Here is a 24,428-nt window from a genome sequence, read left to right as displayed (position 1 = left end):
TGAGGGTCATCTCATGCATGTTCCAGAGCACCAAGGTAGTGGAGATCCGCTCAGTCAGGGACGGTGGGGTAGGGCGAGTACTGCGATGGGTAGATGCTCGGTGTGGACTAAGAAGGCTCAGTCTCAACCTCGTCCTCCCTAGATGCTCTCCCTCTATGGCGCTCACGAGGTGGGGGAGGAACCGGCTGTTTCTATGTCACTGTGGTAGGCTCGGGTAGGTCTAGGAGGATGGTGGAATCAATCAAGTAAAACTAAGGCTCGGGTCTAGGCTCACCACTCCCCTGGTCATACACAGCCAAATGATCAATCACGGGTAGGTGCTCAGGATCAGGGAGCACCATCCACAGGGATCCTCTCACTCCTCTCCAAGCATATGACCCATCCTCTAACTTCCTAAGCCATCTGATATAACACCAATACTTCGCATCCATCATAGGGACGGCCTCAAACAACTCAGTACCCGATGGAGATGGAGCCTCAAAGTCAGTCAGTCTCTGAGCTAAATGGGTCACTATGGCCCCACATGAAATGTGATAGTTCACAGACTGTGCCATAAGGTCCAAACTAGATCATACAACTCCAGGAGCACTATAGTAGAAAGGCTTCCCCCAACGAAGGTTAAGGTAAGACATCAACAACATGACCTAATGAGAATTCAGCTTACTCACATCCTCCCTCGCGAACAAAAGGCAGGTCATCATCCTAAGAAACATACAGAGGGACACATGCTGAACATCATTGATCAGCATGGCACTCGCACTAGGAACAGGTCAGCCAGTCAGGTAAGGTAGGTAGTGGGGTGCTCCACTATTCTTTGTCACATCACTAATATATCCCTCCTCTTCCGCCTCTAGGACCAGGTAGTCGGCAAACTCATCAAGGGTCAACTCATGATCCTCGTTCATAAGACGTAAAGAAACGGTCTTCCCTTTCACATCATACACAAAGGAACTCAAGAATTCCAAGGTCAAATATGGGTAGGACTTCTTACGTAGATGGTAAAGCCCCTTCATCCCCAAAATCTCAAAGATGTGAACTATATCCCCTTTAACCCCCAAAGTCTCCAAGATGTCGGGGTTCACTCATCGGGTCGGTCTCATGGTCAGACTCATCAAGGCAACAAAAGCATTACGCTGCTTATAGTCAGAGAAGATTACCGATGGATATTCTTCCACCGGAGGAACAACGAGTTCTTGGCTAGATTGACCCATTTCCATTTGAACATTGGCACGAGTCCGCTTCTTAGCTGGGGCTTTTGCTTTCAGCATGCTGCAAAAAGATGAATTTTAACAAGGATATTTCCAAAAAATTTGCCATAGTATGGACTGTTTTTCAAATCATACACTTTTAAGACGGTTTTTTTTCTTGCAAAACACAAATCATACTGCCCCAGAGAAGCATTTTTTTATCATCAAATAATACTTTAAGGAACATCCTAAGACAATCTAAGGGACCAAAAAAATCAATATTAGAGCAAACACTAGAAAAGTTTTTGTAACATAAGATGAGCAATTTCAAGCATAAATTCGTTTTAGGGAATACATAGACGATGTTTAAGAGCAATTAGAGCCTAAAATATCAAAATAGAAGCATCAAATCTGGATTATAAAAGCTAAATATTCGAAATTTTGAACAATTGCTACCATAAATTGATGATAAGTTGAAGGAATTGATTGAATACTTTACCTTGATTGATGTTTTGAGCAAACAAGAATGGAAATCCACAAGCAATTACCACCAATAATCACCCAAGCGTCTTGAGAGAGGAAGAGTTTTGAAGGTTTATGAGGAAAAGAAGAAGGTATGAGCCGAAAATAAGATGGAAAAGAGGAGTTATAGGGGTTTTAGAATGAACCGAGTTGTGCCGCGATAACCGGGTACTCGGTCGAGTATCGGGTTTACTCGGCCGAGTATGGCTTACTTGGTCGAGTGCTTGGTCTGCTCGGTTGAGTATCTAGAGATCAGTAGCACATACAATCTGTCATTCTGGGCACTCGGTAGAGTACCTCTTCACTCGGTCGAGTGCGGCCTACTCGATCAAGTATATACTCTACTCGGCCGAATTCAACAGAACAGGAACGAAGTTTTAGATTTCAAAAGTTTTTTCCTGCAAAACAAATAACGACGTTCGAAGTTCCACATAATTGAACTTGTCACCGTTAGGCCCTAATTCTATCACAACAAAGCACACCACGAATATCGAACGTTATTAAGTTATTTTCGAGTAATACAGGTTTATTGCACAAAACCGTAGTAAACCATTCATGTCACAACTAATGCATACGACTAATCTTGACTACACAATAGACGATATTGAGCTATAAACTCTCATCAACATACCTTATCATGCAATTCTATACACATTCGACACTTCATTATTCCCATGGAAATCACGTACAATACATTTCATACACGAGGCCTATCATGCTCAACTACAAAATTTTCTTGGCACATATCATCATACTCAAGTTATGCCATCCTCCTTATCATTTCATCCAACAACTCACAAAATTCACCATTCTCAAATACTACACCCATAGTGTTAATGTAACACCCCCGTACTCCAAGTGCCTTACCAGGACCACTCAGGTATAAAGATGCCACCATCTCGGTTCCCCGAGGCAATGATAATCATAAGACAATAACGAAACATACTTAAAAGTATATAATGTTTAAAGTGATTACATAGCAATTCTAAACTGATAAAAGAAATACAAGATTCTCAGACGGTCTACTGCTAAAATTATCAAAGCTATAAAACATCGTCTGACACAGCGGAAGACTTCTAACTGCCACGTGATGACTCATCCCAGCTATCCCATACGCGTCATATCATACTGCTCAATAATGCTCACCACCCCGAATGGATCACCACGAGTTTTTAAAACATTTAAACGGGTCGAGTACTAATCACACAATTCAATATATATCAACAATAAGATAAATAGACAGTTTAACCGTCACACACACAACCACACCAATTCCAACAATCTCAATCACCGATCGTCCACTTTGGACCACCCGCGATGGGGGACCGGCCGTACCCACCAAATCCCCGCTCCTCATAATGAGCGATAACCCTGTCCATTAATGTGCACATCCCTTCTGTGGCGGGTTCCACAGAAGGCGAAACTAGGGCTTGAAGCCACTCCCGCAAGTGACCTCACTCAGCCGAGGCCACACCTCGCGAACCATAGACAACGATCAAAATCACAATCACAATTACAATACAATTACTATATCAAACAACCAATCACAACACATCAACAATCATCCCATTATGGGACTAATACTGAGTAGGAAATCCTACCTGGAACAGTAACACAATCAGACGGTCTCAACAGCTGTATAAAAAAGCCTCTTCTACAAATCCTTCTCCTATCATACATACACATAATCACTACCAATCATTATCTACAACAAAACCCCCAATCCCAACATTAGGGTTTAACGAAACTTGACGAAATACTATAAAATTGGTATGTAGATCTTACCCTCGACGCAAGGATCACAAAGGTATAAAGAACGATGGAATCCAGGCCTCTCAAGCTCCGGATTTGTCAACAACACGAATGAATGCGAAGAACGTAACTTGAATCTCCCTTTAATGTTATTAGGTTTGTAAAAGTGTATTATGAAAGTGACGGAAAGATTTATATATTAATCCGTGTTATTAACAAAACCCGTCGAATTATCACCCGCTAACCGAGCTACTCGATCGAGTAGCTAAGGTACTCGATCGAGTGCCCCCTTACTCGATCGAGTATCCTAGTTACTCGATCGAGTACCCAACAGGTCAGAAACTATTTTAAAACGCAACTCACCCTTACTCGACAGAGTAAGGCCTACTCGATAGAGTACCCAAAGACTCATAAATACGGAGTATTACAGTCTTCCCTCCTTAAAAAGAACTTCGTCCCCGAAGTTCAACCCATACATAAAAACAAACATACTAACTCGGTCAAGACGCAACAAAGCTACTAAGAACTCAAAACAAAACCCCAACTTACGAAACATGAAACCATGAACTCTTAACACCAACTCTACCAACTATTCCTACCTCCACACCTCGCTCACGATGTCGCATCAACTACATCGAAACTCTCCGACACTAACTCCATACATAACCAACTACATAAACATCAAACGGAATGTTACATTCTACCACCCTTAAAAGGAACTTCGTCCTCGAAGTTTACTCACACTCATAACCTCATCATCCAACTGTCAACACTATCGAAGTATTCTCGCATTCCTAACATCGAACTACTACAAGCACGTCCATGACCTTTTAACACTATCAACCACAACATATACAAATCCATATCTTATGCTACACCAACACTCTACTTCCAAATATACTACCATATGTACAACCATCAAAATCTCTTTTATCGCATCCTATTCCTCTTAAGATAAATGTTACGTCCTCGTAACTCACTAATACTAAATCCTAGATATATCTTTTCATTATCCTCATCACCACCGCATGTCAAAGATAACCACCTAGAACCTAAACACTCGCCATGCACATATCCAAGGCTCTCTTACTTAAACAACTCTCATACTTCACTTCACTCGTCACACCACCTAACCTATACCACAAAATCCTTAACTTAATCCAAAACTTCACTTGTTCCCTATTACCGCAATATGACACACCTCTCTATATAAACTACATAAAACTCTTATCGTCAAAAGCATAACTCACGATCCACACTTGTTACGTACACTCACACTAGATCCTCAAGTTCTTTTCTTTATTACCGCAAAACTCATACAAAACTTAACATGACACTAATTCCCGACACCCTATACTCACTGTCCCAAAATCTGATTATGAACCACCTGCAACATCCAGATCAATACAACACATGTTCCACCGATCACTTACCATGACTATGTCTAAAGCCTCATCTTAAAACAAGATCAAAAAAATCTTGTAACAACTTCGACGATGTGTCCCATCAACAGAATGTCACTATACCATGACAACAACGAAAACATATACAACTCTCTTCATATCATACTCTACTCTCATACCAAAACTGAACTGGTAAGAAACATCAATAAACAAGACAACTGTCTATCTGCACCAACTAAAACTCGCAGGGAGCAACATCAAACAAAACAACAATCTATGTATAATTGGTATGTACTTTCGAAACTCGAATCATAAACATCCCGCCTACTCCTCCACATCCGGTGACGGCATCACAACACCGCCACCAATAGCCACACCGCAGTGCGAAAATACCCGCATCACAACACTAAATATCGTGCCCGGATCACCACCCGAGGCACCACAACCACATCGATAGTCATCACAACTTACACAATCCCATAAGTACTGGCTTAACATAACTTCTCGAACAAGAAAAACTTACTCAAATCCACTTTACTAAATCACAAGCAACATATTATATGAATTAAACAGATAATAACCTCGTGAATATTATCCTCTTACCATATCACAGTTTGACATGTATCATGAATACATACAAGTATAGCCAGTCATGCCAGATCACTCAAATTATTACCTTTTTGAATATCATTCAATTAGATTAGCTTACTCAACATGCATTACGGAACATTCAAATAACAACTTTATGATAATCACACCATACCACGTCTTGTGAGGTCAAAACCTCACACAAACATTTATATATCACAGACCCGTAATCACATCCAACCAGTCAATCCTGATCACGTAAGTTACCACCAGATAAAAGTTACCTCTCACCCGAGCTTAATCCGTATGCCCCTCATAACACATTCTCTCATTCGCATAACCATCACCTCATGCCAAATATAACCATACCATTAATACTCAACTACTAACAACCGCCTCATATAACCACATCCTATGCTCTCTCTCACAACCATACATATCAATCTGGTCTCTACAAAATCAACCTCTTTAGGATTGCTACCTTTCTAATATATCATCACCCTTAACCACTAGTCACAAATCATAACACTACCCTTTGTCCAGGACATCAAACCTCTTACACCCATCTCTAAACATCACGATTTCTTTCCTATCATTGGTTAACATCCCAAACAACGAACATCAAACCCATCAACAAAATTACCTCAACATTCTTTCCAATACTATCCTTAATTGTATCATCATCTAACTCTCCACCAAAAATCTCGTATCGTGCAAATACTCCACCAACTTCATACTCCCTTAATTCCTCTAAACTCATGATTAATCATGTTGTCCGACATTCGTATATAACCATTAACTTACTTACTCTTAACAGTATCATACATCTCGACGATTCCTTACTTTTATGTCACATAACTCCGGTGAACATTTTTCTCAACTTACTTTTATCCTTCTTTTCTCTTTATACTCAACAATACCATCTAATAGTTCAACTCCTTATTACTTCTATCTAATTCTTTAGTGCTCCGGTTACCTTCTCATTTCGCCAAAGCTCAAATCCCATTATTTCATGTCGATATCATCTCACTCTTTCTTACCATGGATCTTCTCTTATTATGTTATCGCTCACACTTTTCACTAACCTATCCATAAAATCAACGTTCACTGTTTAAACAACTTTATTTCATGTCGTTAAATGCCCAAAGAAATCACACGTAGTTTCACCTCTTAATAAACCAAATCTCCCAAACTCACTGTCTACAAATCCACCTCGCAACATGTCTCCATAAAGTTCACTATATACCACTCTTCTCAACTCCTTTAAAACGAACTTTCACTACATATATTCTTGACCCACACGACTCCTAACCATCTCACTCCATAATTCTTTACACATCTCAAGTTGCCACTATCCAAACCTTCCTTTCAATCTTTTCATTCTCACGTTCCTTAGACCCACATCATCCCTTACCCACTTTCACTTACTTTCACATCACTCAATTTCGCGAATAAATCACTCACCACGTCTCACCAAAACTTGCACCATGCCTCAATCAACTCATCAATATTCTTTTTCTTTTTCCACTTCTCAGCACAACCACATATAGCTCATCTCCTTCCACCAAACTCATACTCACCATAAGGTGCCACTCACCACCCCATAAGATTGGGTAACTTACGTATCAAGACCAACTTACATGTAAAACAATGCATAAAGAAGTAAAATAACAACTTTGAATTAAACATAATATGCAACGAATGTCAAAAGATAAGCATATGACCCAAAACAGAGGTCACTAGATCGAGTACCGGCCACTCGATCGAGTAAGTGACTTACTCGATCGAGTAGGTGAAGATCAGAAGCACGTAAAACAAATCACCAGGGCTACTCGATCGAGTAACTAACGTACTCGATCGAGTGACCCTTACTCGATCGAGTACCAAGGATACTCGATCGAGTACCCCAATTCTCAGCACTGTCCAGTTTTCGTAAAACAGTCATAACTCACTCATTTCTTGGTCGTTTTGGGCGTGTGACCTATCGTTAGAATCTTAAAAGGACAAGCTATCACCTCCAATTGGAATCACATCAAAATAATTTATGAATCTCAAGTTATAACAGTTTAAAGACAACCTCTTTATAAACGAAAAACACAACTATTGATTTTTACTTCCCAAACGACTTAAACAACAACAAGGTAGACAAAACGACTCAGTACACATAAAACCAGTATTACTAATCTCATGTTACCATCTTCAAAAATCAAGCAACAACATCCATCATGCACATATATTATTTAACTCATTAGTCATGTACTAACCGCATACTTTAAATTTTATAACTTTTCGTAACACAACATTCACATACATTACAATTCCTATTTCCATGTTACTAATACAACAACATTACAAATACACTTCGTGACCTAAACATATTCATAATCACAAAATTCATATTCTCATGCAATTGCTACTCCATCTTTTCCAATCAATTCATCCATTTCCAACACATTACTCATCATTCTCATACACTTTTCTAACAATTCCAACCAACATTGTAAGCCAACTATCATGCAACATGCTTTCAATCAACAACATACGAAATCACATTATCACCATCTTTTCTACACATTCCTCATTCTCCACATACATACATCCACCGATTCATGCCACACATCACCATATAGGTACACAATTCACAAGATAAACACATAGCGATCCCGACTCATATCCCATGGTGACCGCTTCAAAATTGTAGGGCGAGTTCGCGACTTTAGGACGTCTCCCAAGCCTTTGCATTAGCTCCTACAACCTTTACCCCGGGTTCATTTTAATTGACTCCTATATTCATTAAATTTATTGGTTACGGGTTTCGGGATCATCGCTCGATACCATTTGTAACACCCCATACTCCAAGTGCCTTACCAGGACCACTCGGTATAAAGATGTCACCATCTCGGTTCCCGAGGCAATGATAATCATAAGACAATAACGAAACATACTTAAAAGTATATAATGTTTAAAGTGATTACATAGCAATTCTAAATCGATAAAAGAAATACAAGATTCTCGGACGGTCTCTTTGCTAAAACTATCAAAGCTATAAAACATCGTCGACACAAGCGGAAGACTTCTAAGCGCCACGTGATGACTCATCCCGGCTATCCCATACACGTCATATCATACCGCTCAATAATCGCTCACCACCCCGAATGGATCACCACAGTTTTTAAAACATTTAAACGGGGTCAGTACTAATCACACAATTCAATATATATCAACAATAAGATAAGATAAAGTTTAGTTTAACCGTCACACACACAACCACACCAATTCCAACAATCTCAATCACCGATGTCCTTTGGACTACCCGCCGATGGGGGACCGCAGCCGTACCCACCAAATCTCCGCTCCTCATAATGAGCGATAACCCTGTCCATTAATGTGCACATCCCTTCTGTGGCGGGTTCCACAGAAGGCGAAACTAGGGCGTGAAGCCACTCCCGCAAGTGACCTCACTCAGCCGAGGCCACACCTCGCGAACCATAGACAACGATCACGATCACAATCACAATCACAATTACAATACAATTACTATATCAAACAACCAATCACAACACATCAACAATCATCCCATTATGGGACTAATACTGAGTAGGAAATCCTACCGGAACAAAGAACACAATCGACGGTCTCAACAATTTGTATAAAAAAGCCTCTTCTACAAATCCTTCTCCTATCATACATACACATAATCACTACCAATCATTATCTACAACAAAACCCCCAATCCCAAAATTAGGGTTTAACGAAACTTGACGAAATACTATAAAATTGGTATGTAGATCTTACCCTCGACGCAAGGATCACAAAGGTATAAAGAACGATGGAATCCGACCTCTCAAGCTCTGGGATTTGTCAACAACACGAATGAATGCGAAGAACGTAACTTGAATCTCCCTTTTAATGTTATTAGGTTTGTAAAAGTGTATTATGAAAGTGACGGAAAGATTTATATATTAATCCGTGTTATTAACAAAACCCGTCGAATTATCACCCGCTAACCGAGCTACTCGATCGAGTAGCTAAGGTACTCGATCGAGTGCCCCCTTACTCGATCGAGTATCCTAGTTACTCGATCGAGTACCCAACAGGTCAGAAACTATTTTAAAACGCAACTCACCCTTACTCGACAGAGTAAGGCCTACTCGATAGAGTACCCAAAGACTCATAAATACGGAGTATTACAGTTAAGCACACGTTATCACACAAGCTACTGCGAACATGTACATATGACGCACACACTTAACACGGACCACTCCCATACATCTACCCTTACACGGTGGCTGGCTTAAGCATGAGTGAGGCCGAGATTTTGAGATGAAGGCACCTTCTTACCCAAAACCATCATAAGGGGGCACCCAATACACATACACCAGGTTCATTTTAATTTGACACCCTATGTTCATTTGGTTCATTGGTTCAGGTTCCAAAATCATTGTTCGGATACCACTTTGTAACACCCTCGTATACCAAGGTGCCTTACCAAGGACCACCCCGGTGTATGAAGGTTTTACCAACTCGGTTGCGCGAGGTAGTAGATCAAATAAACAATGAAAGAACATTTATTAAATAACTTTAAGTCTTTACAACGGTGAACAACATGGCAAGATACAACATGGATAACTATAAAGACTACTAAGCTTGATTGTCAAAAGACCTCTGTTCCGGTAGCGTGGTGACTCGATTCCCTTCCAAGCCCGCAAGCAACAAGACCATTGTACCTGACAAACCAACTGCTCACCATCCCCAAATGGATCACCACAGTTTTGAAAACACAACGAGGTCAGTTTACTATATAACAAAATAAGATAAGTACGAAAAGATAAACTGCTGATCATCATCCACCTCCAACTCCCAATCACATACCGTAATTGACTACTGTAATACTATGGTTTTATATGTCTATGGGTACTCTATCGAGTGGGGCTTACTCTGTCGAGTAAGTATGTTTTTACGCAAAACAGTAGTCTTCCTGTTGGGTATTCGATCGAGTATGTGTGACACTCAATCGAGTAAGAGGCACTCGATCGAGTAAGTCACTTACTCGATCGAGTAAGTCACTTACTCGATCGAGTAAGTCACTTACTCGATCGAGTAAGTGAGTCTTACGGGTTATTTTAGCCGGGTTTTGTTAATAACGCGTGATTAGTATAAAAGAATTCCGTCACCTTTCTTAATCAGTTTTCACTTTTCTAAAACCTTTCAAGAGAGAAAAAGAGTTACGTTGTTCTCCTTCTTTGCGTTGTTAGCAAATGCCAAGGGCTAGGATCGTCGGATTGTTTTGTTCTTTACGCCGTTGTGATCGTCATGTCATGGGTAAGATTCTTGTATAATTTTTATAGCATTTATTTGAGTTTGATTAAAACCCTAATTAGGTAGTTTTGGGGGTTTTGGGTGTATTGTATTGTTTAGGAGATAATTGTATGCATATGTGTTATAAGAGGATGATTCGTTGAGGAACGTTATTGATTAGCTGCTGTGACGGTTTGTGATTGCTATTCTAGGTAGGGTTTCCCTACTCAGTATTGGTTACATAGTGTTGATGGAAATTGTTGTGTTGTTGATTAATTATCGTATTGGAATTGGTTTTCGGTAACTGTTGGTTGTGTAAGGTGATTGTTGTATAACTGTCTGTGATCTTCGGGGTGCATCCTTAGCTGAGTGGAGTCACTTGCAGGAGTGGCTTCACGCCTTTGATTCGCCTTCTGTAGAACCCGCCACAGAAAGGATGTGCACATTAATGAACATGGGTTTATTGCTCGGATGAGATGAGCGGGGCTTAGGTAGGAACGGCTACGGTCCCCCACTAGCGGTGTGGAATACTTGTTGCGATGAGTATTCTGGCAGGGCTACACACTTTAGTGTGTAGTTAGGTATGTGGTGATGTGATGGAGTTTGGGTTGATTGAATTGGTTGTGGTATTGTTTTATTGCAGCTGTTTGTTTTGTGTAATCAGGACTGACCCCGTTTAAATGTTTTAAAAACTGTGGTGATCCATTCGGGGTTAGTGAGCAGTTGTTTAGCAGGTATACTATGGATGCGCACGGGATTAGCTGGGGATGGAGTCGCCACGAGTCTGATAGTAGTCTTCCGCTATGTTGTCTTTATACTTTTGTTACTTCAGTTGTAGGTTGGTTGTAGAACAGTTGTACTTTACTTTACAGTTGGTTTTGTTATGTAATCATTTAAACTTATTTATTAAAGTACGTTCTTTTATGGTCTATTTGATATACGTTGCCTCGGGTAACCGAGATGGTAGCATTCTCATGCTTTAAGTGGTCCTGGTAAGGCACTTGGAGTTTGGGGGTGTTACAAAGTGGTATCAGAGCCAGGTTTTTGAACCTGTAACTAATGAACCCAATGAATAGAGTCAAAATAAAATGAACCCGTGTGGGAGTTGTTAGGAGATAATGCAAAGACTTGGGAGACATCCTAAAGTCGCGAACTCGCCCTACAACTTTAAACCGGTCACTATGGGGTGTCATGGGATCGCTATGTGTTTACTAATGTTCTAATGCATATGTTGGATGATGTGTTGTATAGAAATGTTGGAAATTGATTGTGGTGGAATGGGGAATGTGGTAAATGATAAGGTGTTGTGAATAAGCATGTTGCATGATAGTTGGTCCACAATGTTGTTTGGAATTGCTGGAAAAATATAATAGAATGATGAATGATGTGGTGGAAAAAGGAAGTAGTTCATATATGATAATATGTGATGAATAATGATGTTGCAGGATGGATGATTTACAATGTGGCTATATTGGTAACATGTGATTAAGGGTGTGATATGATTATACATAATTTTATTTGCGTAAAGTTATATAATAAGTTCATATACTTGTCTACTGTTGTATCATATGTACTTGTTAGATGAAGAATGTGGTTAAAATGGATGAACAGATGGGGAAAGATGAAGTGGCAATTGCATGAGAATATGAATTTCGTGATTATGAATATGTTTAGGTGACGAAATGGATTGGTAATATTGTTGTATTAGTAACATGGAAATAGGATTTGTAATGTATGAGTATGTTTTGTGTTACGAAAAGTTATAAAGTTAAAGCATGCGGGTAGTACATGATTGATAAGTTGAATGTTATATGAGCATGATAGATGTTATTGTTTGGCTTTTGGTAAGTAGTAACATGTGGTTAGGGATAGTGGTTTTACAAGTATCGAGTCACTTTTGTTCGCCTTGTTGATGTTTAAGTTGTTTGAAAGAGAAAATCAAATAGTTATGTTGTTCGATTATAGAGAGATTGTCTTTAAACTATTATAACTTGAGATGTATATATTATTTTGATGTGATTCCAATTGGAGGTGATAGCTTGTTCTTTTACGATTCTAACGATAGGTCACATGCCCTAAACCAAGAAACGAGTGAGATATGACCGTTTTACGAAAATTGGACAGTGCCGAGAAACGCGTAGGGTACTCGATCGAGTGGCCCCCACTCGATCGAGTGCACCCCTTGTTACTCGATCGAGTAACCCTTACTCGATCGATTAGCCCTGGTAATTTCTTATACGTGCCTCTGACCTTCACCTACTCAATCGAGTAAGTAACTTACTCGGTCGAGTGACCTGTACTCGATCTAGTGACCCCTGTTTTGGGTCATATGCTTATCTTTTGACTTCGTAGCATATTATGTTTAATTCAAAGGTGTTCTTTTGCTTCCTTATGCAATGTTTTACGTATGTGTTGGTTTTGATGCGTAAGTTACCCAATCTTATGATGTAGTGAGTGGCACCTTATGGTGGGTATGAGTTCAGTGAGAAGGACACGAGTTATATGTGGTTGTGATGGATAGTGGAAAAAGAAAAGGAACCCTGATGAGCTGATTGAGGCGTGGTACAAGTTTTGTGAGACGTGGTGAGTGATATAATTACGAATTTCAGTAATGTAAAGGTAAGTATATATGATCAAGGAGTGATGTAAGTGTAAGGAACGTTAGAATGAAAAGGTTGAAAGGAAGGATGTGAATGGTAGCAACTTGAGATGTGTAAGAAATTATGGAGGGAGATGGTTAGATTGTGTTGGTTAAGAATATATGTAATGAAAGGTTGTTGAAGCGGGATGGAGAATAGTGGTATATAGTGAACTTAGTTGGAGACATGTAGCGACGTGGATTTGTAGATAGTGAGTGAATTTGGGAGATTTGGTTTATTAAGAGGTAAAACCAGTGTGTGCTTTTCTTGGGCAGTTAACGGTATGAAATGAGTTTTGGTTTGTGAGTGATAGCGATGCGAGAAGATCCATGGTAAGAAAGATTGAGATGATACTGATATGAAATAATAGAATTTGAGTTTTGGAGCAACGAAAAGGTAACTGGATTAATAGAGAGTTAGGTACAAGGAGTAAGGATATGAACTATTAAATGATATTGCTGAGTGTAAAGAGAAAAGAAGGATAAAAGTAAGCTGAGAAAAATGTTGACCGGAGTTATGTGATATAGAAGTAAGGAATCGTCGAGTTGTATGATACTATCATGAGGATGTGAGTTAATGGTTATATAGGAGTTTCAGGACAACATGATTAGTTATGAGTTTCGAGAAATTAAGGGAGTAAGAAGTTAGTAGAGTATCTGTACGATATGAGATTTTGGTGGAGAGTTAGATGACGATACAATTAAGAATGGAATTGGAAATAATGTTGAGGTAATTTTGTTGATAGATTTGATGTTCGTTATTTGGGATGTTAACCAAAGATAGGAAAGAAACCGTGATGTTTCGAGATGAGTGTAAGAGGTTTGATGTCCGAATGGTGGTAGTGTTGAGGTGTTGTCACTAGTGGTTAGGGGTGATGATAAATAGGAAAGATGACCATTCTAAAGAGGTTGATTTTTTTAGAGACCGGATTGATATGTATGGTTGTGAGGAAGTATAAGATGTGGTTATATGAGGCGGGTGCTAGTAGTTAAATATTAATAGTATGGTTATGGTTGGCAGGAGGTGATGGTTATGCGAATGGGAGAATGTGTTATGAAGGGCATACGAGTTAAGCTCGGACAAGAGGTAACCTTTTTCAGGTGGTAACTTATGTGATCAAGATTGACTAGTTGGATGTGATTATGGGTCTATGATGTGTATAAACGTTTGTGTGAGGTTCTGACCTCATGATAAGTAGTATGGTGTGATAGTTATAAAGTTGTTATTTGAATGTTCTGTAACATATGTTGGGTACGGTAACCTAATGAAATGATATTTAAAAAGTAATAATTTGAGTGGTTTGGCATGGCTAGTTATACTTGCATGGTGTATTCATGATATATGTTTATTCCGTGATATGGTAGGGGGACGATATTCATGAGGTTCTTATCTATTTATTTCATATAATATGTTGCGTTGTGATCTACTAAAGTGGTTTTGAGTAAGTTTTCTTGTCCGGGAGGTTATACTGAGTCAATGTTTATGGGAATTGTGTAAGTTGCGATGTCTATCGATGTGGTTGTGGTGCCGCGGGTGATGATCCGGCACGGTACTTCGTGTTGTGATGCAGGTATTTTCGCGCTGCGGTGCGGCTGTTGGTGGCGGTGTTGAAATGCCATCACCGGTTGTGGTGGAGTAGGCGGGATGATTACGATACGAGTTTTTGAAAGTACATAACAGTTATACATAGATTGTTGTTTTGTTTGCTGCTATTTTTTGTGAGTTTCGGTTGGACATATAGACTGCTGTTTTGTTTATTGATGTTTCTTGCTAGTTTCAGCTTGGGAGTGAGGGTAGAGTATGATATGGAAGAGAGTTGTGTATGTTTCCGTGGTTGTCATGGCGTAGTAATATCATGTTGATGGGACACAGTTGCGAGAGGTTGTTGGAGTACTTGTGATGTTCTTTTAGAGGAGGCATTGGTTGACTTAGTAATGGCAAGTGATTTGTGGAACATGTGTTGTAATGATCTGAAAGCTGCACGTGATTCATAATAATTTGTTGAGATAGTGAATATAGGGTGTTGGACATTAGTATCATGTTAAGTTATGAATGAGTTTTGCGGTAATGAAAGAAATGAACTTGAGGATCTAGTGTGAGTGTGGGTAATAAGTGTGGATCGTGAGTTATGCTTTTGGAGATAGGTGCTTTGTATAGAGAAGTATGTTGTTCTACAGTAATGTGGAACAATTGGAGTTTTGGTTATGCTAAGGATTTTGTGGTATACGTTAGGTGGTGTGCCGAATGAATTGAGGTATGAGAACTGTTTAAGTAAGAGAGCCTTGGAAATAAGAATGGTTATAGGTGTTGAGGTCATAGGCGGTTATCTTTGACATGCGGTGGTGAAGAGGATAATGAGAAGATATATCTCAAAATCTAGTAATAGTGAGTTACGAGGACGTAACATTTATCTTAAGAGGAGTAGGATGCGATAAAAGAGAGTTTGATGGTTGTGCATGTTGTAGTATAATTTGAAGTAGAGTGTTGGTGTAGCATAAAGAATGAATTTGTATATATTGTGGTTGATGTTGTTAAAAGGCCATGACCGTGCTTGTAGTAGTGTGATGTCCAGGAGTGTGAGAATTTTTCGATAGTGTTGACAGTTGGGTGAGGATGTTTATGAGTTCGATAGTGTTGACAGTTGGATGATGATGTTATGAGTGGGAGTAAACTTCGAGGACGAAGTTCCTTTTAAGGGTGGTAGAATGTAACATTCCGTTTGATGTGTATGAGTGTCTTAATATTGGATTTTCTAGTAGATAATATGTAGTGAGACGAAGCTAGCGACATTGGTGGATGGTATTTGGAAATGTATGGAGTTAGTGTCGACAGACTATAATGTGGTGGATAAGATATCGTGAGTCATGTTGTGGAGGTAGGCATAGTTGGTGGAGTTGGTGTTAAGAGTTCATCTTTGATAGGTGGGGTTTCGTTTTGAGTTTTTAATTGCGTTTTTGTGTCTTGGTCGAGTTAGTATGTTTGTTTTGAGTATGGGTTGAACTTCGGGGACGAAGTTCTTTTTAAGGAGGGAAGACTGTAATACTACGGTTTTCTATGTCTATAGGTACTCTATCGAGTGGGGCTTACTCTGTCGATTAAGTATGTTTTTACGCAAAACAGTAGTCTGCCTGTTAGGTACTTGATCGAGTACGTGTGACACTCGATCGAGTAAGGGGCACTCGGTCGAGTAAGTCACTTACTCGATCGAGTAAGTCACTTACTCGATTGAGTAAGTGAGTCTTAGGGGTTATTTTAGCCGGGTTTTGTTAATAACGCGTGATTATTATAAAAGGATTTCGTCACCTTTCTTAATCAGTTTTCACTTTTCTAAAACCTTTCAAGAGAGAAAAAGAGTTATGTTGTTCTCCTTCTTTGCGTTGTTAGCAAATCCCAAGGGCTAGGATCGTCGGATTGTCTTGTTCTTTACGCCGTTGTGATCGTCGTGTCAAGGGTAAGCTTCTTGTATAATTTTTATAGCATTTCTTTGAGTTTGATTAAAACCCTAATTGGGTAGTTTTGGGGGTTTTGGGTGTATTGTATTGTTTAGGAGATAATTGTATGCATATGTGTTATAGGAGAAGTATTCGTTGAGGTAGGGCTTCCCTACTCAGTATTGGTTACGGTCTGTGATTGCTATTCCAGGTAGGGCTTCCCTACTCAGTATTGGTTACATAGTGTTGATGGTAATTGTTGTGTTATTGATTAATTATCGTATTGGAATTGGTTTTCGGTAACTGTTGGTTGTGTAAGGTGATTGTTGTATAACTGTCTGTGATCTTCGGGGTGCGTCCCTGGCTGAGTGGAGTCACTTGCGGGAGTGGCTTCACGCCCTTGATTCGCCTTCTTTAGAACCCGCCACAGAAGGGATGTGCACATTAATAAACATGAGTTTATCGCTCGGATGAGATGAGCGGGGCTTAGGTGGGAACGGCTGCGGTCCCCCACTGGCGGTGTGGAATACTTGTTGCGATGAGTATTCTGGCAGGGCTACACACTTTAGTGTGTAGTTAGGTGTGTGGTGATGTGATGGAGTTTGGGTTGATTGAATTGGTTGTGGTATTGTTTTATTGCAGCTGTTTGTTTTGTGTAATCGATCGACCCCGTTTAAATGTTTTAAAAACCGTGGTGATCCATTCGGGGGTGGTGAGCAGTTGTTTAGCAGGTATACTATGGATGCGCGCGGGATTAGCTGGGGATGGAGTTGCCACGAGTCCGATAGTAGTCTTCCGCTGTGTTGTTTTTATACTTTGTTACTTCAGTTGTAGGTTGGTTGTAGGACAGTTGTACTTTACTTTACAGTTGGTTTTGTTATATAATCATTTAAACGTATTTATTAAAGTACGTTCTTTTATGGTTTATTTGATATACATTGCCTCAGGTAACCGAGATGGTAGCATTCTCATGCTTTAAGTGGTCCTGGTAAGGCACTTGGAGTTTGGGGTTGTTACAACTACACACTAAAGTGTTTAGCCCTGCCAGATTACCCATCGCAACAGATAATCCTCACCGCCAGTGGGGGACCGCAGCCTATCCCCACCTAAGCCCTCGCTCATCAACAAGCGATAACCTTATTCGTTAATGTGCACATCCCCTTCTGTAGCGGGTTTCACAGAGGGCGAAACTATGGCGTGAAGCCACTCCCGCAAGTGACTCCACTCAGCCGAGGACACACCTCGCAAACATCATCATCAACCATCACAACACCAACACCAAACTACAATCAGCTGATAATCACAATATCAAATCGTACAACAATTACCATATAATCTTATAATAATTAAACAGTAAACCGAGTAGGGAAACCCTACCTTATCGATGATCCATGAAAATGCATCCAACAACTAGCCAGACAAGACTCCGAGACGAATCTTAAGACACGGACCGAAGTCGACAACGATGACATCCTTAATTGAATACTCCGCATATAAACCAATCTCCTTCCATGGTTAGTGTCTGGGCTAGATGAGAGTGTATGGAGAGGTGGGTGATAGGTGAGAGAGAGAGATAAATATTAGGGTTAGAGATAGAGAGAAAAAACCATCGAAAATGAATTAAGACTTACGAACTTGCGTTTTATAGTAACGCGTCAACAACAACTATACTCGGTCGATTACTCTCATACTCGGCCGAGTAAGCCCTACTCGGTCGAGTGTTAGCACCACTCGGCCGAGTAGCCCCTAGGTGGAGTAAACAATTACATGAGTCACTTATCCTCTCATATATCCCCTTCTAAGGTCTTCCGTGGTCAAAAGGTCGATCAAAGGGTCCTTAAACAGGACGGTTATTACAAGTACAACGCTGTATCTTATAGCTTCTGCAATTGGCCAAAGAATTGATTTACATCCACCTATAATCAAATAATAGTAAACAAATATTAATGCCTAGAACTACGCAATACTTGAACACATCAAAGTATTAGAAATTGGTATTATGAAACTCTTATTATGATTGAAACATGGTAGGACAGTTGCTGCAAATGGACTATAGAAGGATAAACACTGAGAAATAATACGCTCTCTTATGAGACGATCTTGCCATTAATTTTTTTCGTTATACAGACAATGGATATTTTGCAACAATAGAGACTCAGAATTAGACTATTGTAAGTAGATAAGAATCCATATATTAAAATATGAAATGAATCCATTCTGTAAAAACAGGCTAAACACACATTTTCAAGTATAATCATCAATAAAAAGGGACAAAAATTACACCTAAATATAAGAGAAGATGAAGAAACTGAACGATCATAGATCCATATTAGACTCTCTAATAAAAATTAAATTATCTCATAATTTATCATTTAGGTGATCTATGTAACATGCATGCTAATATGAAAGCATAAAAATGAAAATTCAAGGAAGAACAATTTCCTTACATTGATTTTATGGTAAAATGGGCACAAATTAGTTCACCTTACTAGTTTGTTCTTGAGCTTATACCAAATGGATGATCCTCCTTACTAATCTTCAAAGAGAAGATCTCCTTCAAGATGCACCCAAGAACTTACCCAAAAATAATAACAAGTATTTAACTAGAACCTTGTTAAAATTATCCCCTTGATATTATTTGTAATATTACTAACATTTCTTAGTAATAAAAAGGATTATTAACTTCTTAGTAAAGATTTTTTTTTTTTTTTTTTTTTTTGGCAGCTGGAAAGAAAGGTTCCTAGTGCAAGCCCATAGCCCGTTTAGCCAAGGCATGAGCTCTTAAGTTACAATCCCTGCGAACATAACTAAAACAGAAGCAATGAAAATCGGATGAAAGAAGTAATAATCTCCGCAAAATGTTCGATATGGTGATGTTTGGTCTGCTTCCCCATCCATTGTGTCAAAAGCGAAAGGCAATCCGAGGAAATTTCAATGTGCAGATTTCCTGCCTGGCGTGCCCAGGAAATGGCCTCCTTTAACCCTAGCGCTTCGGCTTGAAGAGGAGATTCAGCCCTGCCTCGAAGAAATCCTTCATAACAAATGTCACCATCTGTCCCAAGGGCAATCCATCCAAAACCCGCAAGACACGAGGTCTTCCAACTTGCGTCAACGTAGATACGTACCATATCGCAAGACGAAGGACTTCCAATACAATAGAAAGGTCGCCCCGCTCGGAGCAGCTGATAGTCAAAGTCATCATCCGGGGAAAGAACCGGGTCGCCGGTCTCGAAACCAGGTGGATACAGTGGCTCAGAATTAGCTTTATCGTTGGCTTGAAGAACTTCATTTAAAAGGTGACGAGTCTTGGCGTAGAAGACACCCGTGTTAAAGGTGTTGCCCCTAAACCGGATATCATTTCGTAAAGTCCAGAGACTAACCAAGATCACAAGAAAGTGAATAACAAGATTAAGCCCATCCTCAAGCTTGAAGAGGTAGAGAATCCAATTAACGATCCAGTCGCGGACATCAATATTAGGGAAATGACCGACAGTAATACCCAGCCCCGATCCGGCCCAGATTCGTGAGCTAAGAGGGCAGTCGCGAAAAAGATGATCAAGGGTTTCCACGCAGCCGCTTGTATCATTACACAGGACACAAGAGGAAGCCCAGGTCATGTCTCTTTTAGCAAACTCACTTCCAATCGGTAGGGAACTAGCAATAATTTTCCAAAGAAGAATTTTCCATGACTGGGGTCCCGGCAGGTTCCATAAATGCTTCTTGCAGAAGAGTTTCCAGTTAGCATGGATCCGAGCTTTGTCCTTTCTAGATCCATGTTCATAGAAAAAATCGCGGAAGAGAATACCATAGCCGCTCTTGACAGTGTAAATGCCACTGGTAGCATAGGGCCAAAAAATCTCATCCCGTGACTGAGAAGAATGAAGGGGGGTAGCCAAAATGTGGTTTACGCTTTCGTCCGAAAAGAGTAAGTTGATTAAGCCTTCATTCCACCCTCCATTATTGATGCAGATATCCTTTACGCGAAGATCCTTTAAGAAAATAAAGCCTTCCTCAAGAAGGCTATCCTTAGGCTCCGGAGTTTGCCCATTAACCCACCTCTTATCCCACACATTTAGATTAGAGTCAATACCAGGTTTCCAGCCAATGTGTTCCTTAATAAATTTTAAGCCATGAGTGATGCTTCGAGCACCCCAAGAGAAGGATTTCTTCTTGCAGATCCATGAGTGATTTTCAAATCCTAAGGGACCCATAATCTTCTCTCGGAAAACTGAACAAAAGAGCGATGTCTCATTTGACACGAGTCTCCACGCGTGTTTTGCCAATAATGCTTGATTGAGGCAACCCACATTTCTAATACCGAGGCCCCCTTCACTCTTCGGGAGACTAGTGAAGTTTCTACTACACCAGTGGAGGCACTTACCTGTTTTACATCCAGCCCACCAAAAATGTGACAAGAGAGCGTTAATCTTCTTGGTCACACTTACCGGAATTTTAAATGCCGATAGAAAGAAAATGGAGAGATTGGATAGGACAGAGGAGATTAAGGTAAGTCGCCCAGCTGGAGAAAGAAAGATCCCATTCCACGAAGATATGCGTTTCATAACAGATTCCACAAGGCCCATGAAGATCTCCTTTTTTGATTCTTTGAAATTCGGTTGGTAGACCAAGGTACTTTCCAAAGCCTTTGTTGTGCTTTATATTGAGTGTTTTTAAACAAAAACTCACCTTCCGAAGGGTGTTATTTGGGCTGAAGATGATTCCCGACTTGTCGTCATTAATGACCTGGCCTGAAGCCTCACAGTAATTTACAAGGAGACGTTTGAGATGTCGTACCGCAATTCCTTTGTTCTGAAAGAAGAAAACCGAATCATCTGCAAAGAAAAGATGCGTTAAAGGGGCTACTCCACGGCACAGGCGAATACCCTGGAGTTTGCCCTCCCTTTGGGCACTCTCGACGTTGCAGGAAAGAACTTCCATACAAAGGATGAAAAGATATGGCGATAAAGGATCCCCTTGTCGGAGGCCACAATTCGGTCTGAAAGGATGAAGGGGAGCCCCATTCAATAAAATTTCATAGCTCACCGTCGAGACACAATTCATGATCAGGTTAACCAAACTTGGAGGAAAGCCAAAAGTAAGCAAAGCAGCCTGAAGGAAATCCCATCTAACCCGATCAAAAGCTTTGCTCATATCAGCCTTGAAAGCGACTGTACCAAATTTTCCATGTTTATGAGTGTTAATCTTATGAATCGCTTCATGAGCCAGCAAAATATTGTCACTTATACTTCTCCCAGCCAGAAAAGCATTTTGATGGTCCCCAACTAAATAACCCATGACTTTCTGCATGCGGTTTGTAATGCATTTCGTAATAATCCTCATGAAAACATTACAAAGACTGATTGGCCTGTAGTCCTTGACAGCTTCAGGACTATCACATTTGGGAATTAAGGCAATGAAGGTACGATTCATTTCCTTCAGAACAACACCAGAGTTGAGGATTGAAAGAAGAGCCTTAGTACAATCCTTTTTCACAAGATGCCAGCAACGTTGGTAGAAGATGGCCGGAATGCCATCAGGGCCTGGAGACTTCATCGGCCCCATTTGAAAAACAGCCTTTCGAACCTCTTTAGCACTAAAGGGCTTAGCCAAAGAGTCAGCATCATCATTCATTATTCTTTTGTTAAGGTTTCTTAGTAAAGATGAATAATGATTTTTAGAGAGATGATAGATTTTATGTTCACATGGAAAACATACAAATGATGTTGTATAGAAAAATGAACAAAGGATGGAGTATAAGGAAGGAAAAAGTGGCGGGTGGATGTGGAGTGTTGTAGTGGACAAATTGTCTTATATTATTTAATCTTACATCACATGCAAAATCTATATAAGATAACTTATGGTAGTATATAAGGTAAGGTGAAATGATTATGTGTGTAATCATCCACTACTCTATTTTACACGGTCCACTTGCCCATTTACGGGTCCATGTTGGTTCTCATTTTTGTCGCACAAATACGTGTAATTTTATTTTAAACATCGTTTCATGTTTAAATATTTCCATAATTAATTCGTCCAAATCACTCCGTAAATATACGTGTACCACTACAAATATTATTTACGTACTAATATTAATCACATTAATCAATTAGTACAATTTTAGTGAATTAACAATTAATTAACTAAAACCCATCTCCCAAAATTTATTATTCAATTATCGCATAATTAAATAATAACTGCCGTTCCTCGAGTTCGCAACTCAAAATCTCTCTAAAAATAATCGACTAACCTTTTAGTCTATAAATCAAGGGACTAAATAAATTGTATCTCATACAATTAATTAGTTGTCAATTGGGGTTCGTTCCTTTAGGTGTGACCGAAAGGGGTCAGTTGATCACCGCCGTCTCACGACAATAACGTCAAACTCTAGTCAGCCAACCGTTATCGATTTACGTTAATCAACTGACGAGGATCAAATAATAAAATATCTGATGATATTCCTTTAATGAGATTTATTATGTAAACGCACTATTGTGGAGGACACTAACTCCAACAATCTCCCACTTGTCCGACACAAGGTGTGAGCTACCAATTCTCTTGTCCGTTTTAATCTCTCAATCAATATAAGGTGTAATTCAGGTCGCACTAGCACACGAACATATCGCGAGTGGTTTTCTCGATCGGGAGTGTGACTACCTGACCGGAAAAATCTCTCACAGATTACTTCCGAGCGTGGCTACGCATTTGTAGTCATTAACTCCTTGAGTGGCCTTGAGATATAGTTACCCAACGTGGGTGGACAATTCCTGTATGCCCTATCTATCCTATTGCACAATACAGCTCACCATGACCTAGTAAATGCCCTTTTGGCCTCCTTTCACGGCACGACCTAGGACAAAAACCAAAGTCACTCGAAAACTGCACTTGCTCAGATAATAGTCTCCAGTCAAAAGAATCGACTCATTAGAACATCTTAGAGATCCCCGCCACAACCAGGCGTCTATAATAGAACTTAGGGACTCTTTAAATGGTCACTGTCCGGCAACGTGTCACACACTCTGCCTATGTAATCGTCCAGTCATCACGTATGACCTTATGGTGTTGAACAACCATCAATTGACTTACAATCTAGTCACTCCAAGACGTCACCTCATTAAGTGATTAGGGACAAAATACAATGTTCATCTTATTCACTTGAATAGTGTTCAACATTGTCTCCACAACTTATTCAGATAGACAAGGTATTCTATGTTTTCAGTCAAACTGAATAATTGAATTCTTAAAGAAACTCTAACAATGAATGCGATCATCACTTATGTAAATATCAATACTCTATCCAATATTTACATAACGATCTTTAGCAATTAAGGTATACTCCTCAATTCACATTGAGATGACATAACCATCATGTCTACCTTATGCCTACGGCTTTGGTTAGAAGATAAACAACGGTTGCATCACTCTAATTTCCATTGTTATTTTCCTTTGTTCTATGCTATCTTTTCATCACATAGAGCATATCTAAGTACACGTCTAAACAAGTTTTTAGACTCTGATTCTAAAGCCAGTCAAACACTCCCACTGTTTTCACAGTCTCTTGGGATACGATATTCGGCTAACAGAACTATTCTAGTCCCATTAAATTCCGGT

At 39.8% G+C, this 24,428-nt stretch overlaps 1 protein-coding gene across 1 annotated transcript; it reads right to left on the bottom strand.

Annotated features, from left to right (window-relative positions):
• Window positions 1-251: 251 nt before the first annotated feature.
• On the bottom strand, window positions 252-22,451 carry LOC141614236 (uncharacterized). Its single transcript, XM_074432994.1, has 4 exons — window positions 21,507-22,451; window positions 19,635-21,463; window positions 1,158-1,269; window positions 252-545 (listed from the first exon to the last, which is right to left on the bottom strand). Exons 1-4 carry the CDS (start codon window positions 22,449-22,451, stop codon window positions 252-254), a joined length of 3,180 nt encoding a protein of 1,059 aa, XP_074289095.1.
• Window positions 22,452-24,428: the final 1,977 nt, after the last annotated feature.

This window comes from Silene latifolia, chromosome 11 (assembly GCF_048544455.1).
Source record: "Silene latifolia isolate original U9 population chromosome 11, ASM4854445v1, whole genome shotgun sequence".
NCBI lineage: Eukaryota > Viridiplantae > Streptophyta > Magnoliopsida > Caryophyllales > Caryophyllaceae > Silene > Silene latifolia.
The sequence above is the reverse complement of the archived record's forward strand: the minus strand, read 5'-3'. Positions and strand labels throughout refer to the sequence as shown.